At 42.2% G+C, this 23,758-nt stretch overlaps 1 protein-coding gene across 2 annotated transcripts in view; it reads right to left on the bottom strand.

The window, feature by feature from the left end:
* The window catches only part of TRIP4 (thyroid hormone receptor interactor 4), a 71,032-nt gene that overhangs the window by 26,852 nt on the left and 20,422 nt on the right, over positions 1-23,758 (bottom strand). For both annotated transcript variants that reach the window (XM_025389533.1, XM_025389532.1), the window contains exons 7-11: positions 22,302-22,517; positions 17,307-17,433; positions 11,505-11,692; positions 6,062-6,186; positions 4,582-4,673 (exon numbers count right to left, since the gene is read on the bottom strand). In XM_025389533.1, coding sequence (XP_025245318.1) covers positions 4,582-4,673; positions 6,062-6,186; positions 11,505-11,692; positions 17,307-17,433; positions 22,302-22,517 — 748 coding nt within the window. The remainder of the gene's footprint in view (positions 1-4,581; positions 4,674-6,061; positions 6,187-11,504; positions 11,693-17,306; positions 17,434-22,301; positions 22,518-23,758) is intronic.

Raw genomic sequence — 23,758 nt, 5'->3', positions numbered from 1 at the left:
ACATTAAAGCATGTTATATCCACCTCTTATAGAGTCATAATCCACACTAGCATGTTATGGCCTGTCAGATGTTCTATAGTAAACAGATCTGTTTAATCCAAAGATATTTCCCAAATTTGTGTCTCAGAAATCACCTATGCCATGGAATAGTTTGGTAAATGCTAGTCAAGAGCCATTATTCCTAAACTGTCAACTCATTCATTCAGAAACAAGAATGAGGCTGGTATAACAGATTAGACAACTACATTTTTTTTTTTTTGACGGAGTCTCGCTCTGTCGCCCAGGCTGGGGTATAGTGGCCGAATCTCAGCTCACTGCAAGCTCTGCCTCCTGGGTTTACGCCATTCTCCTGCCTCAGCCTCCCGAGTAGCTGGGACTACAGGCGCCCGCCACCTCGCCCAGCTAGTTTTTTTGTATTTTTTAGTAGAGATGGGGTTTCACCGTGTTAGCCAGGATGGTCTTGATCTCCTGACCTCGTGATCCGCCCGTCTCGGCCTCCCAAAGTGCTGGGATTACAGGTTTGAGCCACCGCACCCGGCAACAACTACATTTTTTAAAAACTTTTATTTATTTATTTATTTTTTTGAGACAGAATGTTGCTCTTGTCACTAAGACTGGAGTGCAATGGCCCAATCTCGGCTCACTGCCACCTCCGCCTCCCAGGTTCAAGCAATTCTCCTGCCTCAGCCTCCTGAGAATATGTGATTACAGGCTCCTGCCACCACGCCTGGCTAATTTTTGTAGTTTTTTAGTAAAGACAGGGTTTCACCATGTTGGCCAGGCTGGTCTCGAACTCCTGACCTCAAATGATCCACCTGCATCAGCCTCCCAAAGTGCTGGGATTACAGGCGTGAGCCACTGTGCCCGGCCCGACAACTACATTTCTTACACCACAGAACTCTAGCTCAAACAGAGACAGGTAAATTACAAAGGGTGGTCTTGATATTTTCTAAGAGGCAGCCAAACACCAAAGCTGCTTTTTTCTTTTTTTTTTTTTCAGTCTCTCTAGTAGCTGGGATTACAGGTATGCGCCACCACACCCAGCTAATTTTTGTTTCTTTAGCAGAGACGGGGTTTTGCCATGTTGCCAGGTTGGTCTCGAACTCCTAGCCTCAAGTGATCCGCCTGCCTTGGCCTCCCAAAGTGCTGGGATTCTAGGCGTGAGGCACCACACCCAACCCAAAAGCTACAACTTTTAAAATTGATAAACTCTTTACTCAACAAATAAGACAAAAATTGGGCTAACATCAATTCTGAATAAATTAATATGCTACTCTTAAACACAGAAAAGAAACAGTGGAGGCTGGGCACAGTGGCTCACACCTATAATCCCAGCACTTTGGGAGGTCAATGTGGGTGGATCACCTGAGGGCAGGAGTTCGAGACCAGCCTGACCAACATGGTGAAATCCTGCCTCTACTAAAAATACAAAAAAATTAGCCAGGTGTGCTGGTACGTGCCTGTAATCCCAGCTACCGAGGAGGGTGAGGCAAAAGAATCGCTTGATCCTGAGAGGCGGAGGTTGCAGTGAGCCAAGATCGCACCACTGCACTCCAGCCTGGGTGACAGAATGAGACTCCGTCTCAAAAAAAAAAAAAAGAAACAGTGGAAAAAAGCTCCAGAAAAACCAACCATAGGGAAAATGTGTATGGGATTCCCATGTCTGATGAAGCCTAGTGGCTTCTGGCTTCTGTTATATTTTAATGTTACATATCAGAGACATTCATAAAGAGAGTTACCAGCACCTCTAGCTGGAAACATATGGGAGGATTCCTGCACTTCTACATGCTGTTTGAAGCAACCTCAGGACATGAGACAGAATATAAGTTCAAGGAGAAGTATCATGAAAAAGAGGTATCCTTCGGAAATCAACAAGACTTGTTTTAGTTAGATTTCTAATCCCTATAACCTTCATAATATTCCACAGATCAGGATTATAGTTTCCTACCCTTCTCTATACAAATTTGTGGCACAGAGAACATTGGCTGTCTAGAGATTGAAATCATTTGACCTTGCATCAGGTGGTGGTTTGCTTGATCAATAGATGAGAAAATAAAGCAAGGCCCCTTGCCAAAAACCATCATCCACACTGCCAGATGCTCCTGGGTTCTCTTTTAGAATGCAAATACATATCCTAGGAAGAAAACATAATGCAGTATGTTATACTAAGCTGTTAATGACTATGAATCTCTAAAACTGTAAAGCCTACACCAGTGTAAGATATTTTTATAGTATTACTTCTAGACTGGGGGAAAAAAGGGAGGGGGGAGGAAGAAAGTAGACATTGAAAAAAATGGGCAAAAGGCTCAGAGGGATAGTGCAGGCACAAGAGTGTGGGGGATAGATAGCCTCCAGATGTCTATGGTTTTGCCTAGGTCTGGATCAGATACTAAGGGAAGAATAAAAGGCTGGAACTCAAAATTCACACCAAAATGTATGCATTGTACTCGCACACATAATCAGAGGAGGCCGAGGAGGTAACTCACAAGGAAATGAAAGACATAAATCTAGAGGGATAACAAGTGTTAGTAAAAATCAGTGAGTAGGCTGGCCACAGTGGCTCACACCTATAATCAAAGCACTTTGGGAAGCTTAGGCAGGTGGTTCACTTGAGGCCAGGAGTTCAAGACCAGCTTGGCCAACATGGTGAAACCTCGTCTCTATTAAAAATACAAAAATTAGCTGGGCATGGTGGTGTGTGCCTGTAGTCCAAGCTACTGGGAGCCTGAGGTGGGAGGATCACTGAAGCCCAGGAGGCAGAGGTTGCAGTGAGCCAAGATTGGCACTCCAGCCTGGGCGACAGAGTGAGACCCAGTTTCCAAAAAAAAAAAAAAAAAGAATAAAGAATAGAGAAGGTAAAATGGCTGGGAACAGTAAAGGAAAACAGTAGACAGTAATAACAGTAATGAAAGGTAAGTAAGTCTGAGAAAGAGAATTTGCTGAGAAAAATGAAACCGAAGCTTTTTCTTCAGCACACTGGTGGAAACCCTATTATCTAAAGCAACTGTTCAAAGAACAGGAAAACCATACTGTTTGTGCTTCAAGGATGGACTTTTATTATTTTGGATTTCTGCTAGTTCTGAGTCTAAACTTAAAGGTCCTACATTTCAGGAATTTTCTAATTAAGTTAAAGTCTTTCAGCTCCCTCTGCTGTTCAAAAATGTACTTTAGTTATGTCAGTTCAATCTTTTTTTTTTTTTTTTTTTTGAGACAAGAGTCTCGCTCTGTCCTCCAGGCCTGAGTGTAGTGTCGTGATCGCGGCTCATTGCAACCTCCGCCTTCCGGGTTCAGGCGATTCTCCTGCCTCAGCCTCCCAAGTAGCTGGGACTATAAGAGCATGCCATCACACGCAGCAAATTTTTTTGTATTTGTAGTAGAGATGGGGTTTGACCGTGTTAGCCAGGAATAGTCTTGATCTGACCTCATGATCTGCCCACGTTGGCCTCCCAAAGTGCTGGGATTACAGGCGTGAGCCACTGTGCCTGTTCTTTTTCTTTCTTTTTTTGTTTTTTTGAGACAGAGTCTTACTCTGTCACCCAGGCTGGAGTGCAGGGGCACAATCTCAGCTCATTGCAACCTCTGCCTCCTGGGTTCAAGCAATTCTCTTGCCTCAGCCTCCTGAGTAGCTGGGATTACAGGCATGCGCCACCACACCAGGCTAATTTTTGTATTTTTAGTAGAAGCGGGGTTTCACCATGTTGGCCAGGTTGGTCTCAAACTCCTGACCTCAACTGATCCACCCGCCTCGGCCTACCAAAGTGCTGGGATTGCAGGTGTGAGCCACTGCGCCCGACCTATCAGTTCAATCTTCAGTGATAAAAATAAAAATATATAAATGCATACATATGTACATTCATAAATAAATACACATACCTCCTCCCAAATATGACACAGTCCTGGCAATCAGAGTCAAATACATTTGCCTATCATGAGTTCAATAGCCTGGACCAAAAGCTCCAGAATTAGCAATAACAGATCCCAGTATTCCCACCCCCCAATCAAAATGATTCAAGGGATAATCAAGGGTTTCTTCAAAAGAAGCAAGGTTTTGGTAAGGGACGAAGACCCTATATACTTGTTAGCCGGATTGTGGCAATAGCTTTTTTTCCCCCCCCAGAAGGAATCTCACTCTGTCACCCAGGCTGGAGTGCAGTGGCAGGACCTCAGCTCACTGCAACCTCCACTTCCTGGGTTCAAGCTATTCTCCTGCCTCAGCCTTTGGAGTAGCTGGGACTACAGGCGCCCACCACCACGCCCGGCTAAATTTTTGTATTTTTAGTAGAGACGGGGTTTCACTGTGTTACCAGGATGGTCTTGATCTCCTGACCTCGTGATCCGCCTGCCTCGGCCTCCCAAAGTGCTGGAATTACAGGCCTGAGCCACCGGCGCCCAGCCTGGAAATAGCTTTTTATACAGATATTTATATGCACCAAGCTGGATGTGGTGGCTCACGCCTATACTCCCAGCACTTTTAAGAGGCCAAGGCAGGAGGATCACTTGATGCCACAAGTTCAACACCAGCCTGGCCAACATGGCAAAACCCTGTCTCTATTTCAAAAAAAAAAAGTATTCTTTACTCACCTGCTCCTTAAATTGCTTCTGGGACAAGCAGTCAATTAGGTCCACACAGCCCAGAAGACAACCTGACGGATAGTCATTAGGAAATTCCACATCTGAATCAGGAATAACAAAAGGAGTGAATAAATTTCCTTCTTTGTGATCTTGGAACTCAGGAATCTGTTTTCAATTCTGAACAAACATTAATAACTTTTTCCATTATCTATTTGTAGACATAAGGTAAACAGTGAGATTTACTTGGCACAACTGTTTGCATTTTAGCAAAAAAATCTAGTGAGTGGCTCGCTTAGTGTACTATCCACATGTTAAGCTAGAAAATTTTTCCTTTGCCCTCATACCATCAGGGTTCAAGGACCCCACAAATTCATCCTAAAACAAATCGATTTACTATACGCCATTGGATCAGATTGGAGTTTGGCAGTGATGAGTTTTGGAAGCAAAGTAACGCAGTCATAGGTGACAAGAAAAACAAACAAACAAACAAACATCAAAATGTGGTTAAAACCTTAAGAATGAATGTCTTTAAAACAAGCCAGTCATATTAATTGAAATAAAAGTGTGCTTTCAGGCCGGGCACAGTGGCTCACACTTGTAACCCCAGCATTTTGGGAGGCCAAGACAGGCGGATCACTTGAGGTCAGGAGTTCAAGACCAGCCTGGCCAACGTGGTGAAACCCTGTCTCTACTAAAAATACAAAAAATTAGCTGGGTGTGGTGGCGGGCGCCTGTGGTCCCAGCTACTTGGAAGGTTGAGGCAGGAGAATCACTTGAACCTGGAAGGCGGAGGTTGCAGTGAGGAGAGATTGTACCACTGCACTCCAGCCTGGATTACAGAACAAGACTCTGTCTCAAAAAAAATAGAAAAGTGCTTTTAAGGAAGCATGAACTTTTTATTCCTAGTGATTCTTTGGGCCTCATTTCTTAAAAACCTTTAAAGATGGTTGTGTAGTTGTCCTTTTATTCTACCCTCAAAACAACTGTATGAGCTGGATAAGAGGAAGGAAAAACAGGATGCCCAAAGGTCAGAAGTCTTTTTAAGGATCCAAAGTTAGTATTCTTGGGGTGATTCCCAAAATACGTTGCTTAAGTCAATCAAGTTTGATGTGTCCAAATCCAATAGTAGGTGTCTATTTAGGCCACTCTCAATGAAAATTCCTATTTGTGGTTGTTCCTCCCAATGTAAGGATCTCAGAGTTTACAGTAGTCATTTTAACTTTAGAGTAAAGAAGATGTTGATTTTCTCAGATAAAAAAATTAAAACTAGTTGATTTCTTGTGTTGGAAATTGATATTTTTATTTGCACTGTTCTGACAGATTAATGCTTTGAACGCTGTCAATGATTTTACCACTAAACAAACATATACAAAGATTAAAAGTCTCTTTTAACAAAGAAAAAGCCAAAGAAAGAAGGAAGTGAAAGAAGATGAACGTCAATGACTTCTCTCCACAAAGTAAAAGTGAAAGAAGAACACACCGCTCTTACCTTTCCCACGAAGAAGACGATATGTAGCCTGGAGTTCAGAGACTTCTTGAGGGGAGGGTTTTTTAGCTGTGGCTGCTATCCAAAGTCGTCCTCTGTGGGGGGTGTACCAGGATCTGCCCTCCACCCTTAAAACAAATAAAAATTTAGTGGAAAGGATCTAAATTCTAGTTTCCTGGAATATCCCATAATATATAACAAATCCTATAGCAGATTATCCAAGAGGTCTATAGATGATGTCTTACCAAGAGGAATATCTTTTGCCAAAAACACTTTCCTCTGACAATACCTTTTGCTTGAGGATAAACTCTGTCCACTAATTTCTCCTCCATCAGAATAGTGACAAGTCATCTCTCTCAACTCCTGACTGCTTTTCACCTGATCCCTACAACTCAGATTTGGAGCCCTCACCAGTCTTGGTGCTTCTACAATACAAATCCTATATTTTCAAGGCATATAGTCATATCAGAGATATGGAAATCCTTGCCCTTGAGTCAAAGGCTAACCTTTCCCTAGAAGATTAGTTGATTTGTTCTCCAACCTGATGGAAAAATCCTCACCTACACATAACTCCCAAGAATGTAACTTTTTATTTATTATTTAAAATAAGTAAATAAAAATGCTTATCTTTACTCTTTCAGTTAGAACCACACCCATTTCCTTTTTTTTTTTTTTTGAGACGGAGTCTCGCTCTGTCGCCAGGCTGGAGAGCAGTGGCGCGACTTCAGCTCACTGCAACCTCCGCCTCCCGGGTTCAAGTGATTCTCCTGCCTTAGCCTCCTGACTAGCTGGGACTATAGGCACCTGCCACCACGCCCAGCTAATTTTTTTATTTTCAGTAGAGACGGGATTTCACCATGTTGGTCAGGATGGTCTCGATCTCTTGACCTCGTGATCTGCCTACGTTAGCCTCCCAAAGTGCTGGGATTACAGGCGTGAGCCACCGCACCCGGCCCGATTTGCATTTTTAAATTGTATTCAGGGTTTTCTTTGTGGATTATTAAACAACTTGTGAAACAGTTTGAAAGAACCTGTAAGGAGAATAACAGAATGCATTCAGGAGAACTTAATTGCTAATTGCTACTTTCCAAGGTGTTACAAAAAGATGTTTCTCTTTCCCCTCCCATCAAATTAAATAAAATACCTTGATAATATATCCCTCTTATCCCATTCTTATAATGGAAAATGGGGTTATGAATTTTTCATATCCTTGGTTTCCCAACATAGATAAATTGAAAGAGTGCCAGGCACATAGTAGGTGCACGATATTGGAAATGGACCAATGTATATTTTCCCTCTAGGCCAAATAACCTGAAGAATTACTGGGAAAATGGTCCCACAAATGTGGCAAATCCACCTCCCTTATTTCTGTGGGATTAAAATAAAGTGACTGTGCACTAGATGCTGCTCATTCTGTTCGCTTCTGTGAGAAAATTTGAATAACAGATCCAAATAGGATGAGAGAAATGTAAACACTCTGATTCCCTTAGCAGAAGGCAAGTTGTTTAGTTTTCTACTTTGGAAAAGCAAGACACCTAAATTGCAGAAAACTCTATAAGAAGAACAGACATCTAAGGGTTTGATCATCCTGAAGCAGAAGCGGATTCCCATGCACTTGTTCTAATGGCATTTACAGACATGAACTATGAAACAATTAGGAGCCAAAGCAAGAAAACCTGACCTTCAAGAGGGGAGATAAGGTGTAGTGCACCTTAACAAAATAGAGAAATGGCATCTAATAGTGAAACTACCAAAGTAGAAATTATTATGCCTAAATGCTGATTATCATTTGTCTTTAAGGAAAGTAGAGAAATGTCTGGAGCCTGAACAGTAGAGAGGAAAGAGCACTCTGAAAACCAGAACTCTAGTTCCATTTCTGTCATTAACTAGCTTCATATTTCAGGGCAATCTATTTTACCTTTGCCTGCTTCAGTATCCTCATTTGTCAAAGACTATAATAATACTGGCCTAATCTATAGTCATATCTTGCTTAACAATGGGGATATCTCCTAAGAAATGTGTCTTTAGGCAATTTCATCAGCTGAACTTACACAAACCTAAATGGTATAACCTACTACACACCAAGGCTATGGTATAGCCTCTTGCTTTTTTTTTTTTTTTTTTTGAGACCGAGTCTCACTCTGTCACCCAGACAATCTAGGCTCACTGCAGCCTCCACCTCCTGGGTTCAAGCAATTCTCCTGCCTCAGCCTCCCGAGTAGCTAGAATTACAGGCACACGCCACCACGCCCAGCTAATTTTTGTATTTTTAGTAGAAATGGGGTTTTGCCATGTTGGCTAGGATGGTCTTGAACTCCTGAACTCAGGTGATCTACCCACCTTGGCCTCCCAAAGTGCTGGGATTATAGGCGTGAGCCACCGTGTCTGGCAGCCTCTTGTTCTTAAGTTACAAACTTGTACAGCATATTACTGTACAGAATACTGTAGGCAACTGGAACACAGTGGTAACTATTTGTATATGTAAATACATCTAGACATAGAAAAGGTACAGTAAAGGCTGAGCACGGTGGCTCATGCCTGTAATCCCAACACTTTAGGAGGTGGAGGCAGGTGGATCACTTGAGATCAGGAGTTTGAGACCAGCCTGGCCAACAGGGCAAAACCCCATCTCTACTAAAAATACAAAAATTAGCCGGGTGTGGTGGTGAACGTCTGTAATCCCAGCTACTCGAGAGAATGAGGCAGGAGAATGCTTGAACCTGGAAGGTAGAGGTTGCAGCAAGCCAAGATCACACCACTGCACTCCAACCTGGGCAACAGAGCAATATCCTATCTAAAAAAAAAAAAGAAAAGAAAAGAAAGAAAAGAAAAGAAAAGGAGGTACCGTAAAAAAATAAGGGATTATAATTTCTTTTTTCAGCTGGAGTCCTCCTCTGTCACCCAGGCTGGAGTGCAATGGCGCAATCTTGGCTCACTGCAACCTGCACCTCCCAGGTTCAAGAAATTCTCCTGCCTCAGCCTCCCGAGCAGCTGGGATTACAGGCATGCACCACTATGCCTGGCTAATTTTTATATTTTTAGTAAAAAAGGGGTTTCACCATGACCTTGTGATTCACCTGCCTCGGCCTCCCAAAATGCTGGAATTACAGGCGTGAGCCACCATGACCAGCCAGTATTATAATCTTATGGGACCACTGTTGCACATGTGTTCCATTACTGATTGAAAAGTTGTTATGCAGCACATGACTGTATTTCACAGAGCTACTGCTTTGAAAACTAAAATCCTATTTAAATATAAGGTATTTTTACTGTTATGAGTTGGGACATTGCCAGGCATATAAAATTCTAATTGAAAAAAGTAAGAAATGGCCTGGCACAGTGGCTCACGCCTGTAATCCCAGAACTTTGGGAGGCTGAGGTGGGCAGATCACGAGATCAGGAGATCCAAGACCATCCTGGCTAACACGATGAAACCCCGTCTCTACTAAAAATACAAAAAAAAAAAAAAAATTTGCTGGGTGTGGTGGCGGGCACCCATAGTCCCAGCTACTCAGGAGGCTGAGGCAGGAGAATGGTGTGAACCTGGGAGGTGAAGCTTGCAGTGAGCCGAGATCGCGCCACTGCACTCCAGCCAGGGTGACAGAGCAAGACTCCATCTAAAAAAAAGAAAAGAAATAAGAAGGGAAAGAAATATGTTGTAATGATAAGTGAAAGAAAAAAAACACAAACATATATATCATGCTCTCATCATTTAACAATTTACACAAGAAAAATAGAAACAGCCTGGCGCAGTGGCTCACGCCTGTAATCCCAGCACTTTGGGAGGCTGAGGCAGTCAGATCACCTGAGTTTGGGAGTTTGAGACCAGCCTGACCAACATGGAGAAACCTCATCTCTACTAAAAATACAAAATTTGCCGGGCATGGTGGCGCATGCGTGTAATCCCAGCTACTCAGGAGGCTGAGGCAGGAGAATGACTTGAACCCGGGAGGTAGAAGTTGCAGTGAGCTGATACCACACCATTGCACTACAGCCTGGGAAACAAGAGTGAAACTTGGTCTCAAAAAAAAAAAAAAAAGAAAAGAAAAAGAAACCAGGCACAGTGGCTTACACCTGTAATCCCAGCACTTTGGGAGGCCAAGGTGGGCGGATCATGGTATCAGGAGTTCGAGACCAGCCTGGCCAACATGGTGAAACCCCATCTCTACTAAAAATACAAAAATTAACCAGGCGTGGTGGCAGGCACCTGTAATCCCAGCTACTTGGGAGGCTGAGGTGGGAGAATTGCTTGAACCTGGGAGGCGGAGGTTGCAGTGCGCCGATATCGGACCACTGCACTCCAGCCTGGGCGACAGAACAAGACTCCGTCTCAAAAAATAAATAAATAAATAAAATAAAAACAGAAACACTCCAAAATGCTAATAACAGCAGTTTCTTGGTGTGGGACTACAGGTAATCTTTCTTTTTCTAGCTACTTTTCTGTGCTTTACAGTTTTCCATTTACATGTATAATAAAAGCCAAGAAAAACACTTTTTAAAAACCGAATTAAGAAAAAAACATGCTGGGCGTGGTGGCTCATGCCTGTAATCCCAGCACTTTGGAAGGCCAAGGCAGGCGGATCACGAGGTCAGGAGATCGAGACCATCCTGGCTAACACAGTGAAACCCTGTCTCTACTAAAAATACAAAAAATCATCCGGGCGTGGTGCTGGGTGCCTATAGTGCCAGTTACCTGGGAGGCTGAGGCAGGAGAATGGTGTGAACCTGGGAGGCAGAGGTTGCAATGAGCTGAGACCACGCCACTGCACTCCAGCCTGGGCGACAGAGTGAGACTCCATCTCAAATAAAAAAAAGGAAAAAACACAAGACACCACGGAATAGTAAGCTATTAAATATTATCATCAGTAACAGGTGTAACTCAGCTCTATAATACCTCTACTTATCTCAATTTCCCCTACTTTTGTAGAAAAGGATTTTGTGATAAAACAGTTTCTCAACATTATTAGCCAGATTAATAGTTAGATATATGGACAGGAAAATAAAATCAGTTATGCTGGTATCTTAATAAGTAAATAGGCATCAAAACTATGTTTCAAATAGGATCAAATTATTAAGGTTGCTGAGTAGTATATTACAAAGACAAAACCAAGAGAAGGTTTTTCAATAGATTTCCCTCCAAAGATGAAAAAATTAGTCTTCTATCTTTGTTATGACTTGGTTTCTTACCATTTTTAAGCTCAGTTTGTTTTTTAAGCTAATCAGTACAAAAACTAACACTATATTTGTCAATTTAAATATTTTAAAATTAATTTTAAAATATACTACTACCAAGTCAGTAACATGAATATGATGTTCAAAGTTCTATTTATTGACGAGTGTTATAACTCATCACCAGACTGAGGAAAACTAATTTCAATCCGTATTTCTAAATTAAATTTATGTCACTCTAAGATCTTCCACTGCCCAGATTCATTTTTATTCTTACCTTTTAATCCCTCTGACAAGCAGAGAAGCCCAGGGCTGATGTATAGAGAGGCACCAGCCACCATCAAAGCCTTCCTGAAATTCTTGATCCTGGATTCGCAACTGGTGCTGAAGCGAGTTGAACTCTAGTCCCAAACCTGAAGAACGGAAAGCCTTCTTCTGTGAGGCTGCACCTGTGTGGTCAACCCACTACACAGAAAAACAAACATACAGTTCTGTCTTATAAGGCAAGAATCTGGGGTAGGTAGACAAAATGAAGCGAATGCTAATAATGAGGAAATCATACTGAGAACATTTTTCTTTTTTTTTTTCTTTTTTTGAGACGGAGTCTTGCTCTGTCGCCCAGGCTGGAGTGCAGTGGCGCGATCTCGGCTCACTGCAAGCTCCGCTTCCCGGGTTCACACCATTCTCCTGCCTCAGCCTCCCAAGTAGCTGGGACTACAGGCGCCCGCCATCACGCCTGGCTAAGTTTTTGTATTTTTAGTAGAGACGGGGTTTCACCGTGTTAGCCAGCATGGTCTTGACCTCCTGACCTCGTGATCCGCCCACCTCGGCCTCCCAAAGTTCTGGGATTACAGGCTTGAGCCACCGTGCACGGCCATATTGGGAACATTTTTCTTAGAAAAATATATCCCAGGCTGGGCATCGTGGCTGTTCCCAATATGGCCTGGCACAGTGGCTCACGCCTGTAATCACAGCACTTTGGGAGACCGAGGCGGGTGGATCACGAGGTCAGGAGATTGAGACCATCCTGGCTAACACGGTGAAACCCCGTCTCTACTAAAAATACAAAAAATTAGCCGGGCGTGGCGGCGGGCGCCTGTAGTCCTAACTACTGGGGAGGGGGAGGCAGGCGAATCATTTGAACCCAGAAGGTGGAAGTTGCAGTGAGCCCAGATCCTGCCATTGCACTCCAGCCTGGGCAAGAGTGAGACTCTGTCTCAGAACAACCACAACAACAAAAAATGAAAAATATATCCCATCTTTATCTGAAATAGGCCAAAAGGGTAGAGATAGTATAAATTCAGTAGAAGTCTCAGGTATAACAAGGCCCATCTTAAAGAATAATTAGAATGTTGAAATCTCCATACAATGCTTACTAATTCCAGCAACAGCACAAATATCAGAGCAAAAGAGTTATAATTATTTCCACTTTATACTTAATGATTCATACTTGGCTCTGGGTAATTTTTCAATAGAATTCTGTGAGCTAAATGAAGGTTCAACATTTTGATCCACAATTCTGCACGTGCTTAGGGGCAGTGTCACATGCTGGCACCATGACAAAGCCAAACAGATGCTGTCAGGTCAGAGGCAGCAGTTCTGACTACTGGATGCATGAAATATTCTCTTACCCTGAAATGAAGAACTTGTCTCCTGAAAGAGAGGATGGAGGACTACTAAAACAGGGCTCCCGTCATATAAAAAGAATAGAGAATTATAAGGTACAGGTAATTACAGAAGAGTGAAGAGTTTTGGCTACAGTTCAGACAGAGAATGGCAAAGGTTAATGTTTCTTCCAGAGCAGCAATACCATGTGCTCCAAAATTAAAATTTAAAAATAAAGGCAATTAGCATGATAATATTTGGGGTTATCTTAATTTTTAAAAATTGAATAATTTATAAAGCTGGATACAGTGATGCATGCCTGTAGCTTCACTAGCTACTCAGAAGGTGAGGCAGGAGGATCACTTGAGCCCATAAGTTCAAGGCCAGCCTGGGCAACATGGTGAGATCCTGTGTCTTTAAAAATAATATGGGGCCGGGAGCGGTGGCTGGTGCCTGTAATCCCAGCACTTTGGGAGACTGAGGCGGGCAGATCATGAGGTCAGGAGATCGAGACCATCCTGGCTAACACAGTGAAACCCCGTCTCTACTAAAAATACAAAAAAAGTTAGCCGGGCGTGGTGGCGGGCACCTGTACTCCCAGCTACTTGGGAGGCTGAAGCAGGAGAATGGCGTGAACCCAGGAGGCGGAGCTTGCAGTTAGCCGAGATTGTGCCACTGCACTCCAGCCTGGGTGACAGAGTGAGACTATGACTAAAAAAATAATAATAATAAAACAAAAATAATAATAAGGGCCAGGCACGATGGCTGATGTCTGTAATCCCAGCACTTGAGGAGGCCAAGGCAGGAGGATTACTTGAGCCCAGGAATTTAAGACCAATCCGGGCAACAAGGCGAAACTCCTTCTCTACAAAAAATATACAAATTAGTAAGGTATGATGGCACGTGGCTACTGTAGTCTGAGCCACTTGAGAAAATGAGATGGGAGGATCTCTTGAGAGATGTAATCATACCACTGCACTCTTGCCTGGATGACAGAACAATATCCTGTCTCAAAAATAATGAGGTTTCACATACATATGAAAATATAATAACTTACAGGAAAAAACTTCAAGTGGTAGTCAAAACCCTAGGCAATCATTTAACCCCTAAAGATTTCAGTTTTTCCAACTAGAAAAGGATGAAGTTGGACTAAATGAATTTCTAAGGATCTTTCGGCCATACAATTTTATGATTCTTGTCAATTATGGCGTATCTTAAAAATACACATTGTTACAAATTAAATACACATTTATTGAGTACTTAACTGTGAAAAGCACATTAACTAGGGAGACATAAAATATGAAAAAGATACGGTTCTTGATTGCAAGGAACTTAAAGCCTAGTGGAAGACAGACACATAAATAACTATTCAAAACATAAGGCAGAATTGACTACATATTAAATAGGAGATAGAAGTTCTTACAGAGGACCAAAGAGGAAAAAGAATTGATCCACTATAGGGTAAATAATTTATTTTACAAAAATTTTTTTTCAGACACTGTCTTGCTCTGTTGCCCAGGCTGGTCTTGACCTCTTGGCTTCAAGTGATCCTCCCACCTCGGCCTCCCAAAATGCTAGGATTATAGATGTCAGCCACCACACGTGGCTGGAAATAAATAATTTCATAAAATGTTAGTATGTGAACAATCTTGAGGCCCAAATTATTTTTTCTATTTCTACTATAGCTATTGCCTCTAATTACACTGCCACTTTCCTAAATTAATTCCTCATTATCTTTCAATAATACTATTAAAGAATCTGCCAGCAGGTATCTTCATCTACATTTTTAGTCTTTATTTTAAGATGATAATTATTTTTTTTTTTAGAGATGGGATCTCACTGTGTCATCCAGGCTGGAGTGTAGTGGCTTAATCATAGCTCACTGCAGCCTCCAACTCCTGGGCTCAAGTGATCCTCCCACCTCAGCTTCCTAAGTATCTGGGACTATAGATGTGTATCACTATGTCTCAGGCCCAGCTCCCACTTTTGGTCTTTAAATAACTCTCTACTGCCCCACTAGTGCTATAATACTAATTTGGGCTTGCATCATCTTTCCATGGTGCTATTGCAATGACTTCCTTGGCAATTTCTCAGCTTCTAATCTTACTTACTCTTCCTTCCAATTCATTCTCTACGTAGGCATAGAAGCCATGCCAATCTTCTGTTAAAATTCTTCCAGAACCCTTCTTTGCCTACTTTAGGACAAAACCTAAACTCATTAGCATAAGATAAAAAATCTTTCATGGCCGGGCACGGTGGCTCAAGCCTGTAATCCCAGCACTTTGGGAGGCCGAGACGGGCGGATCACGAGGTCAGGAGATCGAGACCATCCTGGTTAACACGGTGAAACCCCGTCTCTACTAAAAAATACAAAAAACTAGCCAGCCGGGGTGGCGGACGCCTGTAGTCCCAGCTACTCGGGAGGCGGAGGCAGGAGAATGGCCTGAACCCGGGAGGCGGAGCTTGCAGTGAGCTGAGATCCGGCCACTGCACTCCAGCCTGGGTGACAGCGCGAGACTCCGTCTCAAAAAAAAAAAAAAAAAAAAAAAAATCTTTCATGATCAGATGTTGCTTACTGTACTGGGTTGAGTAGTATCCCCCCAAAATCAATGTCCACCTAGATAGAATCTGTGAATACAACCTTACTTGGAAATAGTCTTTACAGATGTAATCAGTTTAAGATGAGGTTATACTGGATTATAGTAGGCCCTAAATCCAATGACTTGTATCCTTGTAAGAGGAGAGGGCACACAGTGACAGAGACACACACAGGGAAGTCTATGTGAAGACAGAGGCAGAGATTAGAGTGATGAGCTACAAGGCAAAAGACACCTAGAGCCACCAGAAGCTTAAAGAGGTAAGGAAGCATTCTCCTGTAAAGCCTTCAGAGGGAATGTAGCCTTTTCAACACCTTGATTTCCGGCTTTTAGTCCCCAGGTGTGGGAGAATAGATTTCTGTTGTTTTAGGTCACCTAGTTTGTGGTACTTTGTTACAGCAGCCCTGGGAAACTAATACACTTACCAGTCCATAACAATAGTTAATTATTTGTGATTCCCCAAACCTGCAATGCTCTTAAGCTGCTAAGCCTTTGTACGTGTTGTACCTTCTGCCTGGAATTCTCTCTCCAGATTTGTGTGCTTGGAAATTCCTATATCTATATCCCATGTTTTTATGTATACAAGCCCTTGTTCCTACAATTCATTCTGCCTGCAATTTTTTTCTCCACCATTCCCAAACATATATTTTTCTCAAATATTTACTTTTTTTTTTTTTGAGACAGGGTCTCGCTCTGTCGCCCAGGCTGGAGTGCAGTGGCATGATCATAGTTCACTGCAACCTCTGCCTCCTGGGCTCAGGTGATTCTCCTGACTCAGCCTCCTAAGTAGCTGGGACTACAGGCACCACGCCACCATGCCCAGCTAATTTTTGTATTTTTAGTAGAGACAGGGTTTCGTCATGTTGCTCAGGCTGGTCTAGAACTCCCAGGCTCAAGCAATCTGCCCGCCTCGGCCTCCCAAAGTGCACCTGGTGAATACTTACTTTTAATGAATGCCAGCTTCCCTATAAAACCCATTGACTGCCCTCAGCTAGCAGTAGTCTCCTGCTCCTCTGGATTTCCACAGCACTTAATACTTATACTCTATTAGCATTTATTAGAGCTGCTTACATAGATCTTTATCCCTACTAGTTTGTGAGTTATTTGAGGATAGAATCAGTGTCTGCTTGATCACTTATTATTGTGCTTATCCATAGTAGAGTTTCAATATACTGGATAGTAAAACAAAGGATAATGATAATGAGTGAACTGATAAATTAATTTAAAACACCACTCTATGGGACTACCCATATTCTGTAAAAGATAAAGAGACCAGGCGCAGTGGCTCACGTCTGTAATCCCAGCACTTTGGGAGGCTGAGGTAGGTGGATCATGAGGTCAGGAGATCTAGACCATCCTGGCTAACACGGTGAAACTCCGTCTCTACTAAAAAAATACAAAAAATTAGCCGGGCATGGTGGCGGGCGCCTGTAGTCCCAGCTACTCGGGATGCTGAGGCAGGAGAATGGTGTGAACCCGGGAGGCGGAGCTTGCAGTGAGCCAAGATCGCGCCACTGCACTCCAGCCTGGGTGACAGAGTGAGACTCCGTCTCAAAAAAAATAACATAACATAACATAAAATAAAATAATAAAATAAAATAAAATAAAATAAAAACATTAACAAAACGACCACGGTATTTTTGTCTAAATTTCTATAGTACTTAACTCTTTCTTGGGAAACACTTGGAAGATAAAACAGGTCAATTTGTCAGAAGTACTACAATAAAAATGGAAAAAACGTGAGCCAGAGAATAAGGTTGGCAGGTGTGTTGAGACAGCTGATTGGTATCTAAAGTCTATGAAATATACATACTTAAAAGAAGGCAAATTTAGGGCCAAACTTCTCTTATTAACAGTTAGAGCAAAGGTCCACTAACCTGGGGAGGGGACTGGTACATGTTGGGATTTACCAGAACTCCCAAAGGCTCTTCAGAAGATCTATCCAATTTGGTCAGTGGCTGGTTCAAGGTTCCATTGGCAATGGCCTGTATTGTCTCATCTAGTCTGTGATAATAAACCAAAAGGATGCAACAATTGGTAATGTTCTATGCTCAGAATGTCCTTACCACCAACATAAAATGCTTTAATAGTAATAAAATTTGGAATATAAAGAGGAGTCTATGGATGACCTTCCCTACTCCCTACTCCAACCCCTTCTCATACCAAAAACCCTAAGGAATATGAGTTAATAAATGTTCCAGAATGTCCAAGCACAGTGGCTCACTCCTGTAATTCCAGCACTTGGGAGGCCAAGGTGGGTGGATCACAAGGTCAAGAGATTGAGACCATCCTGGCCAATATGGTGAAACCCCGTCTCTACTAAAAATACAAAAATTAGCTTAGCATGGTGGCACATGCCTGCAGTCCCAGCTACTCGGGAGGCTGAGGCAGGAGAATCACTTGAAACTGCAAGGAGGAGGTTGCAGTGAGCCAAGATTGTGCCACTGTACTCCAACCTGGGCAATAGAGCGAGATTCTGTCTCAAAAAATAAAATAAAATAAAATAAAGTTCCAGAATACCAAGAAAATACACAAGGCACACTACAGTCATTCACCTGCTCAACAAGATCATTAAACAGGCCAAGACCAGAAAAGCTGCCTAGAGGTCAGGAGTGGTGGCTCATACCTGTAATTCCAACACTATCATAGGCCAAAGAGGGAGGATCACTTGAGGCCTGGAGTTTGAGACCAGCTTGGGCAACATAGAGAGCCTGGTTCTACAAAAAAATAAATTAGCTGGGCATGGTGGCTCACACCTGTAGTCCCAGCTACTTGGGAGGATGAGATGGGAGGATCTCTTGAGCCCAGGAGTTCGAGGTGCCACTGCCCTCCAGCTTGGGCAACAGTCAATAAGGCCCTGTCACAAAAAGAAAAAAAAAAAAAAAAAATACTTGGGAAAAACCCACCCCCCCAAAAAAAATTTAATGCAGCTCCTCCTCTCCATACAACCTATACAGTTATTCCTCTGCCTACTCAGCAGTCCTTTCTCCACTCCTGCTTACTGGTCTGCATTCTATCTTTGCTTGAAGGCTCAGAAGTTATAAAGAGGTACCCTACTGGCCCAGCACAAAAATGCTTAATCCTTTCTCTAAGGTCCTATATTACCTACTATCTAAACAACCATTGGATATATCCTATGTTATCCCGTGCCTATGATGTTGGCACTGGATATCTGGCTCTAAACCTATAAAAGAATGTGATGATTTTCATTTAAAGATTGTGGAAACCTACTGGTTAGTTAGTAAGAGATCATAAGCCCTGAAGGAACCCTATCTTAATTCATTCTATAGCTGTACAGTACTTGCTACTCTATCAATGCTCCTGTTGGATGCTTGACAAACGTTTGTGGATAACAATAATAATTCTGAGGCACACCATAATGAAAAGCTTCAACTAACGGGAAAGGCTAAACTTGACCTTCAGTTCAATTCAATATATGTTGTTAGGAATATCTCATATGTAAGGCAGCTTAAAAGGTGGAGAAGACACTGTTCCTGCCTTCAAGAGGCTTTTTGTTTTTTTTCTTAAGAGGCTTTCAATCCAAGTGGCAGATTTAAGACAGCCGTACAGATGATGAATCATACATGAGGGGATGTAATAATCACTATGAAACAGGCACAATCCGTTTAGTGGTTATTATTCCTTCATCCAACATGTTGTATCATGTAGGTTCAAGGGAGAGGTAGGTATGTGAAATGCAAAGATTGGGGGAGGAATTTCCAAACCAAGGAAAAATCAGAAACAAAGGTCTGAAGCTTTTAAAAAGTACAAGAATTTTTATGATGAGGTGAGTCTAAAATAGGGTGGGGACAACGAGATCTGAAAGAGGGGAATAGATTTGACACAGTATAATGATAAGTATATCCAGAACTCTAGAATCTATAAAAGAAATAATAAAAAGCAAATGAACACATTTTTAGAACACTCAAACTTACTAGCATACAACTAAAGCAAAGGAATGTGAATAAAAATTAGAATGAAATATCATTTTTCATGTCTCAGAATGGCAAATATTTTTTAAACATCTTTGACAAGGGAAAATGAAATTGTTATATTGATACCTGGTGTGTAGCTGGTAAGTCAAAGAATGCACAATTTAAATATTATCTTCTAAAAAGTTGTAACTTTTTTGTTTATGTATTTATGTTTAATAGACTTTTCTTTTTTTTTTTTTTGAGACGGCGTCTCGCTCTATCTCCCAGGCTGGAGTACAGTGGCCCAATGATGGCTCACTACCACCTCCACCTCCTGGGTTCAAGTGATTCTCCTGCCTCAGCCTCCCGAGTAGCTGGGACTACAGGTGTCCGCCACCACTCCTGGCTAACTTTTGTATTTTCAGTAGAGACGGGGTTTCACCATATTGGCCAGGCTGGTCTCGAACTCCTTGACCTTGTGATCCGCCCGCCTCGGCCTCCCAAAGTGCTGGGATTACAGGCTTGAGCCACCGCACCCGGCCTAATAGACTTTATTTTTAAGGTGGGGTCTCAATATGTTGCCCAGGCTGGTCTTGAACTCCTGGCCTCAAGTGATCCTCCCACTTTGGCCTCCCAAAGTGCTGAAATTACAGGTGTGAGCCACTGCACCCAGCCTTAGGTTTTATTTTTTAGATCAGTTTTAGGTTCAGAGCAAAACTGAGAAGAATATACAGAGGTTATCCACATTCCCCAAGACCTCCCAAATACATAGGCTCCACCATTATTAGCATCCCTCACCAGAGTGATACATTTGTTACAACTGATCAACCTACACTGACACATCATTAGCACCCAAAAGCCATGGTTTACATTAGTGTTCACTCCTGGTGTTGTACCATCTATGGGTTTGGACAAATTTATTTTTATTTTTATTTTTTGAGATGGAGTGTCGCTCTGTCGCCTGGGCTGGAGTGCAGTGGCCGGATCTCAGCTCACTGCAAGCTCCGCCTCCCGGGTTTATGCCATTCTCCTGCCTCAGCCTCCCGAGTAGCTGGGACTACAGGCGCCCGCCACCGCGCCCGGCTAGTTTTTTTTTTGTATTTTTTAGTAGAGACGGGGTTTCACCATGTTAGCCAGGATGGTCTCGATCTCCTGACCTCGTGATCTGCCCGTCTCGGCCTCCCAAAGTGCTGGGATTACAGGCTTGAGCCACCGCGCCCGGCCGACAAATTTATAATGACATATATTTACCATTATAATTACATACAGAGTAGTTTCTTTTTTTTTTTTTTTTTTGAGATGGAGTCTTGCTCTGCCGCCCAGGCTGGAGTGCAGTGGCCGAATCTCTGCTCACTGCAAGCTCCGCCTCCCGGGTTCACGCCATTCTCCTGCCTCAGCCTCCCGAGTAGCTGGGACTACAGGCGCCCGCCACCGCGCCCGGCTAGTTTTTTGTATTTTTTTTTTTAGTAGAGACGGGGTTTCACCATGTTAGCCAGGATGGTCTCGATCTCCTGACCTCGTGATCCGCCCGTCTCGGCCTCCCAAAGTGCTGGGATTACAGGCTTGAGCCACCGCGCCCGGCCATACAGAGTAGTTTCACTGCCTTAAAAAATCTTCTCTGTGCTCCTTCTCCTTATTCCTCCCTCTCTTCTAATCCCTGGAAACTACTGAATAGTTAAAATCCTACAGTATGTAGGCTACACCATTTTAATACTCCCATTCACAGTAACAGAATATCCCCATTTTCCTATATCCACACAATATGCAGTATTTTTTTTTAAAAAATTTAAGCCAAATTTGATGCACCAAAAAAAAACTGACACATTATGTTTTTAAATCTGTATTTCCTGATGGCTAGTTGAACAGCTTTTCAAATGTTATTGGCTATTTGTACGTCCCCACTTGTAAATTGTTTGTTCTTAGTTTTTGTCCATTTTTCTGCTGGAGTTTTTGGTTGTTTTCTTTTAATTTGCTAGAGTTCTTACTTATATAGTATGGATATTGCTCCGTTGACTGTTAAAACTACTTAAAATACTTTCTTCCAACTTGGTACTGTCTTTTTATTTAAAATATCTTATACAGGCATGACTTCAGGATTTTGTATCTTGCTTCGGAAGAGCTTTATCACACCAAGACTATAATTATATTCTCCTATGATTCTGTATTTCTTTCTGATCCCTTTATATTATTTATATTTAACTCTGTAGTGAAACTTATTACAGCATCATAGAATGGTTTGAGGTAGAGACATTACCTAGATTTTTTTCCAAACAGGCCAATTATTCCAAAAAACAATTTTAATTATTTCTTTAGTGATTAAAAATGTTAGCTTTATTGATTACTAAACTCACATATATACACACATACCCGTGCACACATACACATGCAATGTAAACATACCAATCTCTTTCTGGATTCTGTTTCATTAACCTATTTCTGTGCCCAAACTATATCTCATTGTTTAAAAAATTTTTTTTTGCTGGGCAAAGGGACTCATGCCTATAATCCCAGCAATTTGGGAGGCTGAGGCAGGTGGATCACTTGAGGTCAGGAGTTTGAGACCAGCCTGGCCAACATGGTGAAAACCTGTCTCTACTAAAAATACAAAAATTAGCTGGGCATGGTGGCACGCACCTGTAATCCCAGCTACTCAAGGGGCTGAGGTAGGAGAATGGCTTGAACCCAGGAGCGGAGGTTGCAGTGAGCCAAGATCGGGTCACTGTGCTGCAGCCTGGGCAACAAAGCGAGACTCCATCTCAAAAAAAACCCTACAAAAATCAGTAATTATCTGGTAGGAGTGTTCATTTAAAAACTTTTTCTTAGCTATTCTTATATGCTTCCTATTCCAAATAAACACATTTTTTAAATCAACAAAAATAAAAGATCCACTAGAAAGGGAAAATCCTTTATGGTCAACCTATTCCTTCTTTGACACCCTTCCTAGTGCTGCTCACTCACCTGCTATGATATTCCGCTAGTGAATTTTCTTCTTCCAGGATCTTCCTTCCTGCAAAGTCAATGGTGACCTTCTTAGAAAGTCGAGAGGCGTGTCGAAGTTCTCTCAGCTCCTCCTCTCGCTTCTGCAAGGTTTCCCGCTCAAGTTTGGACAACCATTGGTTAGAATCACTGGCAAAGTAATCTGACTCATCATCAATGACTTGGGTCCTTCGAATACTGAGAAAAAGGGAACACATGGTAATTAGGTCATCTGTTGACAAATAAGGACCGATTATTGGAAAACAGTTTCAAGGTAGCTTAGTATCTCAAATATATTCCAAAATCAAGTCAAGCTCTGCATATGTTTTATTTCCAGTGTAGGCTCAGCTCTTAGAACTTATCTCAACCTCAGGCAAGAAAAGACACAGCACCGTAATCCATTTTCCTTCTACCTTTCATATTAGTCCAGCCTCTGCCTTCTGAAAGCTGGGCTTCAGCCTAGTTTTGCTGCATCTGAGTTCATGTCTGACAGCTTACTAAGTATCCTAGTCCCTCTGTAACTGGGATCCAGTCTATTCTTCCTAGGCTTATTTGCTTACTGGAGTTCTATGCTGAAGTCTCAGTTCTGTAGCTTAACTATTTACTTTTTTCTTTTTTTTTTTTGAGACAAAGTCTTGCTCTCTCGCCCAGGGTGGAGTGCAGTGGCATGACTGCCTCCTCAGTTCAAGCAATTCTCTAGGCCTCAGCCTCCCAAGTGGCTGGGATTACAGGCGCGACACCATGCCTGGCTAAGTTTTGTATTTTTAGTAGGGAAGGGGTTTCACCATCTTGGCCAGGCTGGTCTTGAACTCCTGGCCTTGTGATCCACCCACCTTGGCCTCCCAAAGTGCTAGGATTACAGGTGTGAGTCACTGCGCCTGGCCAACTATTTCCTCTTAAGACATTCTATTACCCTATACTATATGGTATTACCTATACCCCACTTTGCAGGCTCTTACTAATGCACTGGGGCCAAGTTCCAAGATATGACAATCAGGCCTATTTCTAAGATCATACTGACAGAGAAACTAAAAACTGGAAGCAATCTTGATGGTCTAATTCTCTCATTCTACATATAATAAGCCTGGGGCTTACAGAAGTTGAGTGATTACTCCAATGTCATAAATCCAGTTAAGATTAAGTTTCCCCATAATTACAAATAGTGACATAAATAGACATAAGGGAAATACTGAAGTTAGATTCATATATTGACTTCAAATTTTCATACTCAGCTAGAATTGTAAAAAAATTTTGTCTTCTTAGGCCAGGTGCAGTGGCTCACACCTGTAATTCCAGCACTTTGGGAGACTGAGGCTGGCAGATCATACACACACAAAAATAAAACAAAAATAAAGCAGACTTAGAATAGAAACATTTTTAACAGTACTCTGGAAGAAATTTTTTTTTTTTTTTTTTTTTTTTTGAGACAATCTCGCTAT

This window comes from Theropithecus gelada, chromosome 7a, assembly GCF_003255815.1.
Source record: "Theropithecus gelada isolate Dixy chromosome 7a, Tgel_1.0, whole genome shotgun sequence".
NCBI lineage: Eukaryota > Metazoa > Chordata > Mammalia > Primates > Cercopithecidae > Theropithecus > Theropithecus gelada.
The sequence above is the reverse complement of the archived record's forward strand: the minus strand, read 5'-3'. Positions and strand labels throughout refer to the sequence as shown.